We start from the raw sequence: 12,306 nt of genomic DNA on the forward strand, positions 1-12,306 counted from the left end.
ATTTTTGCTAAAAATGACGATATGTGCGGTAATTGAGTTTAAAAATAGATCAGACAAACATAAAATAGACACTAACATCACATTCCACAAGGAAGTAACGTTTCAACTTTTTTATTTTTATGTAAATATTCACTAAAACAGAAAATTAATTTCGTTGCAACAAGATACGAAAATGTTGCAAAGTAACGGGTTTTTTCTCCCCATTTTGCTATTCTGTTTCAAAATAATTATATTACGTAATTTTTTGAGAATAGGCAATATCGCGGCGGTTGCAAAATTTCTACAAATGTACACCGCCGCAACAACATTGTCGGGAATTTACGTTACCTATTTCTACGAAATATATTTAGTATTTGCCTTCATTAGTTAGATGTGAAAAATCATTATTCTTGTTCATCATACACTCATTTTAAAAAATTGTCTTGGCCAGACTCAAAAGTTCGTAACTAAAATTATTTCAGGGAACTAACACTGACTAAAAAGTCATCGTCAGTTCTCCGAAATCGTGTATAAATAACTTTCAGGTTCAGGTTCTTTATTGTTATCGTGTACTTTTCATGTAAACATATCCACAGATAATATCAGGCTATTCATATGTATATTCAAATTCGATAGTCGCACTTAAACTCGCATGTAGGTTTTTCAAAAATGTATTTTTGGTATACCAAAAGGAAATGGCATGTATATCTGAAGACAAGATAGCGGGCAAGACTTCTAATTCTTCTTCTTCTAATTCTTCGCCATCTTGGATTTAGAAATATGTGCTACATTCGGAATGAGCAGCCCCAAATACCTTGAAAACGACACCCAACTTGCTATTATTCGAAAAATCGTGCCCGCCATCTTGAATTTAGGAATTAGTGCCATATCCTTAATGAGCACCCCCAAATACCTCGAAAACGACACCCAACTTGCTATTATTTGAAAAGTCATGTCCGCCATCTTGAATTTAGAAATAAGTGCTATATTCTTAATGAGCACCCCCAAATACCTCGAAAATGATACCCATATTGCATTTATTTCAAAAGTCGTGTCCGCCATCTTGGATTTAGAAATAAATGCCATATTCTTGATGAGCACCTCGAATACCTCGAAAATGATTCCCATTTTGCGTGTCCGCCATCTTGGATTTAGAAATGAGAAAAGTCGTGTCCGCCTTCGTGTATTCAGATATAAATGCCATTTCCATAAGGATTACCAAAAATAAATTTTTGAAAATTCCTGTCACTTGATGTTGTCGATCAACAGTAACGATCGACAAAATCGAGCATATCTGTAGGCACCTGATCGAGATTGTCGATCGACAAAATCGAGCAAATCTGTAGGCACCTTTAACTTAATGATGAGTTAGGCAAGATACAATTTCCCCACTTTTGAGGGAAATGTTATTCCATGGCATCATTATTTGTATATTTGTGTGCGTGCCTACGAGCGTAAATACAAGTTGCTTACGCCTATATGAATTTGATTTTTGCCTCATTTGTGACAGTTCGTTTGATATGAAACTATCATTCTATGCGTTATTATTCTAAGTTTAGAACGGCTGACGACGAAATTTAGCTTTTTGCGACTAGAACCGAGCAAATGGCGACTTTCTGTGTAGTCAAATTTCAGAAACTCGATCATGGTCACGGTGCTGGAATAAGGCACGCGAAGTTTAAAACAGTGGACTGATCATGGTCATAATTACCTATAATTGAAATGTTTTACGACTAGAACTAGATCCTAGACTAGAACAGATTAATTAAGGAGTTTTGACCTGTCAAATAATTTATGTCGCTTCTCAAGTTTTTGGTTAAGATCAAAGTGTGGTCAAACAATCGATTCGGTGACGCTGGACTTATTGTTCAATAATATATTGAGAGTAATTTTTAACCGACTTCGAAACAAGGAGGAGGTTCTCAATTCGACTGTGTTTTTTTTTGTATGTATGTTACGGGATAACTCCGGTATTTGTGAACCGATTTCCATGATTCTTTTTTGTTGGAAAGAGGGTACTTCCATAGTAGTCCCATTTAATTTTGAAGAAAATCATCAGAACAAGATTCATTTTTATAAATAGCGCCTAAATTTTATTGAGCAATTATTTTAATAGTTTTTCTCTCTCAATATACTTTGAGTAGTGAGAACCAGTTTTTATTATCTCCTGGGTCGTGTTCCGTATAGTGGCGAACTAGAGGATGAATCCGGGTTTGCGCACTTTCCGGTAACCGTTTTCAATAAAACTTTGTAATTATATGTACTTCCACGTACTTTTGAGGTCCGTTTTTTTAGTACTCTGTACTGAGGTTAGGTTATTGTATCTAATGAAACTACAAAGTTGTAAGTAAAAAATCGGATCAGATTTGAAATACATTTATTTTGTGCATCACTTCATAAATTTCACTCTGTCTAACTTCTAATTACAACACCACGGATACGGTGAATAACTGTCACAGTTACTATAATAAAACTCTATTTGATAATCATAAGACATTTAGTTAGGCTTAATACAGTTTGCAACTTCTATGAACGTATGGCTCGAATCGTTGATATCATATTTAATATACTTTAGGTTTCATTCGTCCTCATTTTTCACTCTAAAATATTGTTATTTGTACACGATAAATAACTACTGTACATACTTCTGAATGGAATAAATTTTATTTTATTAATAAGAATGAGTATTATATTCCAACTATGTATAATTTGAAAGGACAATAATGTAAATTACAGAAAATTATACCTAAAACTTAATGTAATACAAAAACTAAAAGAATACTTCATTAGAGATCTGTTAGTTTCTATTGATCGGTGTAACTTAACACACTGAACTATCCATGTTGTATTCCAAAACAAAATGAATAAGTCTTTGAAATCGTAATTTTAGGATGCACCAAAAAGGTACTTCAATTTCCCAAAAGTTAGCTTTTTAGGTACTTCATTAGATCTAAGCTATTAATGCATTGTTAGATATTTTGATAATTATTTACTTTTTTAAGTTACATTTTACTTGATTTCTTTTTAATTTATGATAGACATTATTTACACAACTATATGTACATATAATGTACCTATCTAAAAAAACAATAAAAATGGTAGCTGGGCATTAAAACAATTTTAATTTACTTAATTAAGAAAATATAGTTTTGATAATGGTTTTACTTGGATGGTCTTCAAATTGAGTAAAAACCCTGTATTCCTATGCTTTGCGTATCGATTTGATGTTTAATAAAACCAGACATGTCAAACATTCGTGATTGCAATGTTGCAGTGAAGACAATTGTAATTATTAAATATGTATTTACGTTAAACTATCACATTTATTATTTGCGAAATATTTTTAAATATATTTATTTGATATTAGATTAAAATCTCAATCATAGCTTTCCTTTTCCTAAAAAATCATTTACGGAAATACTTGTTTACACAACTGTATTTATACCTAAGACAGATTTGTTATAACTACAGAAACGACAATAGATTGGATTTCATCTAGACAGACAAAGCAGATAGGAAATGTCTAACTCCACAATAAATTTTAAATACCCACTAGATAAAAATATAAAACAGATGTCGATTTTGCATTTGGAATGCCATTTGCCACGTTATTATACAGTGAAAGCACCATACATCTGTTCAAATTATATATTTTACTCACAACATTTACTCAACTATTTAAAGCATTGAAAATAAGAATTGGCACCAAACATAAATTATTTTTAATACAGCTTTTCTGTTATACAACATTTATATCTTCTAATAATAGATCTTTGTTAAAACCTAATGGCATTAGTAACAGTCATTTCATAGCCTTTACAAAAATAACTTGAGACCCTTCGCTTTAGATTGTACGAGACGAGTCAAAAGTACATTCATGTCTTTTGACGCCTCTGAGTTACGTAGTTTGCGATAAAGACGCAACTTCTCCATCATTTTTAGTTTTCTATGGAAACTCTACGAACTGATGCATTCTATAATCCTACATTCTTTATTTTGGAGTTACCTTCTTATCGATTTAAATAAAAGCTGGCTGCTTAGCGGAGTGTTGCAATGCAGCTAATACATCATGTTTAAGTCTAACATACAGCCGTCCTTTTCTCCAAGGGTTTTGTAATTGCAATGGTCTGAAGTCATCCCGCAGGCATCGTTCTCTAGCTCCAATAACAGCCACTAGGCAGAAATCTTTTAATTTCTCGGGACCGTAAACAGGTCCCGCTTTTCCCTTTAATACGGCTGCCATGTTAAGTTGCTTCACGACTAAGTCGATGACCTCGCGAGCTGATGTCCGTGGTGTCACATGAAGCTTCAATGATGTTCCCGCTGCTAACCCGGTTTCGTACGCTGCGAATACCTGAAAATAAAAACCGTTAACTTTTTGGTATAACTGTTATAAAATTCAACGACAACGAATCATTGTCCTGGGAAAAGAGAATATAAAAAGTTTAGTTTTTAGAGAGTAGTAAAAACCTTGGATCTTACTTGTAATATCCCCGGTTGATCAGGCGGGCGTTCTTCAGAAGGCTTCACATTTTCCTCGGCGTCACTCGTCTGGTCAGTCTTTGGAACTTTATTGTAATTCTCTGTGTCTTCCTGGGTTTCTAATAACGGCTGTCGTTTTATCGACGATCCTTTTCCGAACTCTTGACAAGTGTCAGTGTAGTCTAGATCAGAAGACTTTACATTGTTCAAGCTTTTAGACGCGATCACATTTGCCCTATGGTGTTTTATTTGAGGACGGATTTTCAAAGGAACTGACGTCGTTGTGATAGGACAGCTCTGGCTTTCAGAGTCACTAGAAAGACTTTGAGCGGACTCTGACACATTGGCTTTGGCTGTTCGCATACTGATCATACTACCAGGGTAGTAGCTTTTAACGGTTAAAAGAGGACTTGATGTTGTTGAAGCACTTGCGACAATGCTCATTGGATGTTGTTTTGAATCGTCAATTTCTGACTGATGAACTAAGGTATCCTCGCTACGAGATGGAGGCAAACGATTGCTTGTAATGCTCGTATGAGATCCAGAAGTGTCAAATTGGGAGTTACTGAAGTTGCCACTTAACTGTGTGTACTGAGAATCGGCGCTTCCTTTGCGTGGGTAGTGGCTCACATCAGCGTTCAAATACTGCGAACTGCTTAAGTTGAGAGTAGAGACTGACGTTTCTCGAGGAGCTAAGCTCAACTGCTGTTCAGATTTACTAAATTCTGGGTGTAAGTTGGCATGATTCCCATTACCCGCGGGTCCAGGCCACGAACCTCTTCCTGGTGCGGTCTTAGTAATTTTACCGTCTCTGGAAGGAATTTGAAGAAAGTCAATTTTAAATTTATTATCCTTTTCGTTGCTTTCAATATCAGCCCCGTCTGTAAAAGTTCTTGGCGTTTTGTCTAATATATGTTTGAGCAATATGCCTGAACTTTGAGCAGCTTTGTCTTTATCTCTGGCAAAACCAATTAGATCCATCAACCACCTTTCTGCTTTCCAGACTGTGTTCAGTTTGTTCTGCAAGTCTTCGAGTTTGCTTAACCTCTCCTTGGCAGTTTGTAGTTCTGTACAAGAAAACGCTTCTCTGTGAGAATGTGCAGCTAACGCGACATCTAATTCTAACACACAGCTTAGCCTTGCATATTTGTTCAAGATGTTGGTATGGTACGTTTGAAGGTGGATCATTTCGAAAGCTTGGATTGGTAGGCTGAGTAGATCTCCTTTCTGAAGAAGTATTTCCTTTTGTCCTGGTACAGAGCAGGCCTGTTCGGCTGGTGGGCTTATCATGATGAAGCTTACGTCACTATTGAGCTCCATAACTTCAAGGTCATATATACGGTGGGCAATAGCGCATTCGGGTGGTATTTCCATGTCCTTAAAGAGGCGTCTGGCTGCAGCCGCAATTTGGTCTAGGAACATTTCTTGAGATTCTGAGGGTTCCTGCGTAGTGCTGATTGATAAACTGTTTATGGCGGTGTCTTCGGTCGTTTTGCCTGACTGGGTTTTGAGGTACTCCCATTCTTCCCTGGAAATTAATAAAGTAAATTTCAAAACACGCCCACATTTTATGTTGGTACATAATGAAACGTTTTGATTGATTGAATATCAAATCATACCTACATCAATTAGGACTCGATTAAAATAACGATTATCTATAATACTAACGCAGAGACGTGGGGATTGTCGCGAACTCGCGTGTGGGGCGGTACGTTGGGCGTGCGTGCTGGCGCTACGATGCGAACCACTTCCACGGAAGACTGCAGTTTCAGGTAACCTAGGTATAGACCGCGTGGGAGCTGCACTCGAGATACCTGTAAACAATGAAAACTACATGTAAGATATTCCATACGATGCAATTAGAGAATGTAGCCATAATTATATTAAAAAAAAATCTTCCTTTTTTGTGCATAATTCAGTCAGTTACAATTTTATAACTTCAATATTATTGTCGAAATATTTCTGTGCTTGGCAGCTTTTCTGAAATCACCAATTTGCCGAGGTTGGCGACAGTGGTAAATGGTCCTATAAAGGATTGATACACCCATATTTACGATGTTACCTGATGATAAGCAATTTGGTCGTGTACGGAAGCCATGAGCAGTTCCCCAATAGTGTTGTCCTCGCTGAATACCCGTCTCCGCAGCCGCGACACCGCCGCCCAGCGAGAGTTTAAAGCTGACACGGACTTGGCCGATTTCACGCTGTTGACACAGGATAACACCACTGTGCCGTGTGAGTCTCGTAGTGGTCTATGGTATAGTTGACCTGGAATTAGATAATTAGTGCTTAGAGTAAGAGTTAGAATAAGAGAGTTAAGACCAATTTATAGGTGCGAAATAAAGTGGAGTCGGAGACCATTGTGCAACCAGGCAATGGATATTCATTCACCTTACTACTTTCATTGGTTTTTGTCATATTGAAGTTAATCAAGTCCTTCTTGATCCTTGGTCTTTTGTTCGATTTAACGATGCATTCGTCTGGTCCATTATTTTTTTTATAACGCACTCACTCATAGCCCCACATTAGAGAAACTCTGTATCGCGGGTGCTATGGACAAACGCATAGACTACCACACATCACATTCAAACTCTCGAGAGAAATAAATGGAGGCCATACAAATATTTGTCTTGGGCGCATGATACTTGCTATATTTCTAGGATTCGAAACGACTCGGAAGCATTTTAAAAGATGTTGAAGTGTTTCATATTGGAAATGAAACTATTTTTCTGGATTTAAATCTCGTATATTTGTTTTTTCAAATAAACCGTAAACCGTAAACAAACTATAAAGGGCCCGAAACGTCGGTTTGTTTGAAAAACAAATATACGCGATTTAAATCCGGAAAAATTGTTTCATTTCCTATGTGTAATAATCGCGAAAACTTAAGAACTCGATGTGTTTCAATATCCAAAATGTGTAAAGAAAAGTTTTACCTAAGTCCTGAATGCATAGCGCAGACTGCATCTGTGCAGCAGCTGTGAGCAGTTTGAGTCGGAAATGAATGGACGAGGACGTGTGTTTCTCCATATCTGACCTAAGGCTTTTCACCTCATCCCAAGAACAGGACACCTGGAAAGGCAACGGAAGATATATTTAAAAAAAATTCAATTTCACATCTTATTCTTCTAGTTGGTTCCAAAGTGGTCTGGTACCGAGTGATAGTTTTATGTTGCGTCGGTGGTTAATTAGAGGACTTTTTAAACAATATAGTGACCCTTTAACATGAGCGAAAATTAACACAAGCGTCTGGACGGCATAATCTGTACTTATTTCTTGTAGGCTGAGTGTACATAATTCAAAACTTATTTTACCTTCATAAGCCAGTGGAAGTCGTTGTAGATGCAAGTGGGGTATGTCTCGTCGATCTCGATCACGGGAAGGAACTCCTCGCTTGTCACCAGTACTTTGTCCTCGTGATATATGATGCACGCCAAGTACACTCCCCTGTAAATAATAAACGATTGCGTTTAAACATAGGTACAGTTATTCGTTCTTAACGTTACATTCTAGCATGGACCAATACAGGTCGTAACTCTGAAAAAGGTCAATTACATCTTACTATTTAGATGGCTATTGATCAACAATAGCCTGGAGGAGTTTATATTATGTAAATGACCGTGGATATCAATTAATTCTTCTTTAATGTGATATATAAGAAGTCAGTTTCCTTCCTTGTAATTTTATTTAAATATTGATCATGAGCTAAAATTATTTTCTCAACTTTGTCACATATGCGTGTCAATAGATGGCATTGTGTATTACAAACTAATTTATAAATTAACGCTTCTTATTACGGGTAGATGGCGCTAATCCTAAACAAGTTAAAAGAAGAAAAAATATGTGCGCTGTGCAATAAGCGCCATTTAGTCGATGTTTGTTATCACTAGAAATTAGTGTAGCTTTTGTGAATTGTAGCTTATCACAGAAAAACAAATTAGTTGCAAAAATAGCTATTTGGTGCTAGTCACGACACTGTGTATCAAAAGGTACTAAATACCCGACTAAGCTGTCTAGTATCGCATTTAGCAATTCTCTTGACCTATTGGCCCTGAATTGAGTAACCAAAAACATTCAGTGCGTCATTTTGAACATCAGTATGGCATTTAGGTAAAGGTCCGGGTCGTCTCTTCGATACACTTTAGTAAAGTTTCATACAAGACTAGTTTCCACGAACTGGAATTTGTTAAACGCAGGAAGAATGACTACAAAATCATTTTAGGAACTTTCTTTTTCATTGGCAACATTTCAACATACCTTCGCAAATTCTTCTGGAATTTGCTAGCAGCCGTGAACAACTGCCGAATGGTAGCAGTCTTCTTCCGTGGCAGCCGTGGAGGTTGTGCTGGAGGCCTCTGCCGGGCGGCCGCGGCGGCGATAGCAAGCGCCTCGAGCGCTGTCGCTGCGCCACCTGCTTCGCCACGGCCTGCGCGGGAAGTTACGTCGCGCCAGCCTGCATAGTTACGATACAATAGTTTGTACATTGTATATTTTTTTCCAGGTTTCGTGGCGATTTAAACACTTTTTCATCACACTTGCTCGTAAATGGTATGATTGCACGTTGGCTAACTTGACTAAAATGCCCCAAATAAAGCCCTCGGGGCTTTTTGATTTCCATTACAGCCATAGTCGGTAAGGAGTTTTTAATGTGTAGCACGGCATATTTCCTTACATAGGTCAGGTTCAAGTTAAAGCAAGGAGGTTACTTAAATTCAAAATTAAAACATTCGCTTAAAATGTTATCTAAACAGAAATTTAATTGCAATTCAGCAAGTAGGACGTTTTATATTTTAAGTATTTCATATAATTGGACTTAGTTGAACAAAAAGGATCCAATCCACATCCACTCACTTTCGAAGTACGGCAGTTTGAAGTTTGAAAGTGTTTCTCACTCCTGAGTTATTTTCAAAACTTATAATGTCATATAACACCAGATATATTTCTTTATGTTTATATGTTGGATTCTTTTTGCTGATCTAAGAGGTTAGACTTTAACTCATTTTTTGATCATTTTGTGGATTGAACTTTTTGCTTAATATAGCTAAATTGATTTTAATTATTTTCTGTATAAAAATTTAGCAAATATTTTTACAATCCATCATGGCTGCATACGTATTTGCTTTTTACAACATCTTAGTTCGACTTTTATTATCTATGGAAGAATGAAAAAAAACCACCATTTGCCAAATCCGTAATTGTGTTACGAACCATATTATATTGTATTTATTTCCTCACAAATGTGATGAAAAACATTATATTATTATGTATCAGAGACGGTAAAAAATACAAAACTCGAATTATTAAAAACCTTAGCCTTTGGCTTCGGGCTTCTAATAAACCTTCGTTAGTAATTTCTTGTTTACCTTCTTTAATACACAATGTATTATTTTAGCGCGTCAGTAATTCTAATGCCACTTTCTTGTGGTGCTTTTTGTTTAAGCGTCTCTATGAAATTCGCTCCTATCCTTTTTACCTTCCTCCTATTCTTTTTTCATTGACGATATAGGTACATATTTAGACTAGACTACTTATATGTTAGGCTGAGATTTCACCAGCACCTTTATACCCTTCTAAACCGGAACGCTATAATGCTCATATTACTGCTTCGCGGCAGAAATAGGTAAGGTGGCAGTACTTCTCTGGACGAACTCTTTCACAAGGAGCTCTATTGCTTCTAAATGTTTATAGAACGGACTTTGTCTAACATTACTCAACGAATTGAATTAAATTTTGAGTTTTATTTGTAATTTTATGCTTAAAAGGCAGAATTCGTATTGTAAATAATACACAAATCTAAATTTAATTTACATATATGCATATATAAACTTATAATACAACTGTTATTTTAGTAACTTCTTATATATGAGACAAGCAATTGAAATGATACAATCTAACATGGTATGACACGCATAATTTTGGATATTGTACGTCTATCGGATGGATGACACACATGTACACATTCCATACAATTACACACCTACAGATACATATACACATACTTGCACTCACCTACACTAACAATTAGGTTAATCTATTTTTAGTCTGAAAAGCTAAAAATTACTGTAATTAGTGAAATTTGTACTAGTTGTAACACCAGTTATAGTAGATATTAAGGTAGTCTGTTACATCATCTTAAAATTATATAAGAGCAAGATTACTATTAATATTATAGAAGAGCGATGTTTCTTAACACAGGCCCTAACAAGCCTAAACGGAAACATCCCCCCTTTAAAATGAACAAATAAACAATTTAATTTTTTTTTAAACACGAAAAACTTGCTTAACTCGCTACTTTTGCTTAATCGAAGTCAAAGTTCGTTTTATAAACCTCAGGTTTAGATTATGTCTTCTAGAACGATCTCACAGTAACGTAACATATTAATTATGTATTACGTACATGGTGGAATATATAGCTATCACAGACATATATCTAAATAAACACCGCAAGTACAGCGATTTTTATGGAAACCAAGAGTGCCATATGTCACCCTCTACCATACCTCGTGAAAGGCGCTCGCGACCTAATGCACTTGCTCTGGGTAGAGAATGGTGTTAAACACCGACCGAGAAAAAGCTTTATAGCAAAGTGACTTTGCAGGGTGTATTTTTCTTGTTGATATTGTAGCTTCGTGCGTATCGCTTCCATTTATATTATTAGCGTAGTGAGAACATTAGGTTGTGTGAAAAGATTGACAAACGGAATGTAAGTGTAGCAAGAATGGCTTCTAGGGATCGTGCAGTGGGGGCCGACAGCCTGCCCACCGCAATAGGAATCTGCCAATCGTAACACACATTCGATACCAGGTACAGTCTAATGGCACATTTGCACCAGGACGACAGGTGACCTTGTCCACCTAAGGCAACAAGATACCCGGTGTAAATACTGAGTCGTTTGACCGAAGCGACTAGCGATACACGGCGACACGGTCGCCCATAGCGTTTACACCTAATCGCTTCGGAAAGTGACAATCAAACGCGCGTGCTCGTCAGAGTTGCCATTTTGTGGGGAATTCCCTAAACTATGAGGATTGGAATATTGCGGGATTTTAACATTTTACCATTTATTAATCTACCCACAGCTGATAGTCACATCAATAATTTGATGGTTGTTGATAAAAAAAAATCAATTACGATGAACATTATTGATATATATTTTTGCAACATCACACATTACTTGTTTGTATCGAAACACTATGCAAGTATGTGATGTGTTCCCAAATTTATAAATTTGTATGCATTGCCATTTGCGAAGATGTGACAAAAACAACGACCGAATAAAAATAAATTAATAAATATTATTGCATTTTTTATTAAAACTTGTTTTTTTTTCTCGAGATTATTACGTGGGGACGTTTTGGTTATAAGGATGTTGTCAGCGAAGGCGGCAGACGACTCGGTGTAAGCGACGAATATAAATGCGCCTTTATTACCACAGGCCTATCCCACCAGATATTGTACAAGAAGGTTAAGGTTTCTTAAATCACTCACTACTCGGTACAACACTCCGAGGCACGGACACGGTGAACGGCCCCCATCCTTTTAAATTCCCGGCGGTAGCCCTGAAGAAGTACCGGCGGCCCCTGGTCAGCCCGGCCGCCAGCACCTTGACCCCAGCATTACCCGTCGCTGCCACTTCGCGAGTGCCACACACGTTTGAGAAGTCCGCTCGTGATGACCATTCCACTAGAAATACAAAAGTTGTGTTAGTTTATATCGAGTTCTTAGGTTTTCGCGATTGTTACACATAGGAAATGAAACTATTTTTCCGGATTTAAATCGCGTATATTTGTTTTTTCAAACAAACCGACGTTTCGGGCCCTTTACAGGTCCCATGGTCACGGTTGA

General features: G+C 36.8%; 1 protein-coding gene across 2 annotated transcripts in view; it reads right to left on the reverse strand.

Moving 5' to 3' along the window:
- Window positions 1-3,474: 3,474 nt before the first annotated feature.
- LOC113233743 overlaps window positions 3,475-12,306 on the reverse strand; it is a 67,809-nt gene continuing 58,977 nt past the window's right edge. For both annotated transcript variants that reach the window (XM_026468933.1, XM_026468932.1), the window contains 8 exons: window positions 11,950-12,144; window positions 8,719-8,914; window positions 7,776-7,908; window positions 7,398-7,533; window positions 6,524-6,729; window positions 6,130-6,275; window positions 4,462-5,989; window positions 3,475-4,333 (listed from right to left, as the gene is read on the reverse strand). In XM_026468933.1, coding sequence (XP_026324718.1) covers window positions 3,998-4,333; window positions 4,462-5,989; window positions 6,130-6,275; window positions 6,524-6,729; window positions 7,398-7,533; window positions 7,776-7,908; window positions 8,719-8,914; window positions 11,950-12,144 — 2,876 coding nt within the window. In that variant the 3' untranslated portion in view covers window positions 3,475-3,997. The remainder of the gene's footprint in view (window positions 4,334-4,461; window positions 5,990-6,129; window positions 6,276-6,523; window positions 6,730-7,397; window positions 7,534-7,775; window positions 7,909-8,718; window positions 8,915-11,949; window positions 12,145-12,306) is intronic.

Source organism: Hyposmocoma kahamanoa, unplaced genomic scaffold, assembly GCF_003589595.1.
Source record: "Hyposmocoma kahamanoa isolate Upper Pololo Valley unplaced genomic scaffold, ASM358959v1 80, whole genome shotgun sequence".
Taxonomy (NCBI): domain Eukaryota; kingdom Metazoa; phylum Arthropoda; class Insecta; order Lepidoptera; family Cosmopterigidae; genus Hyposmocoma; species Hyposmocoma kahamanoa.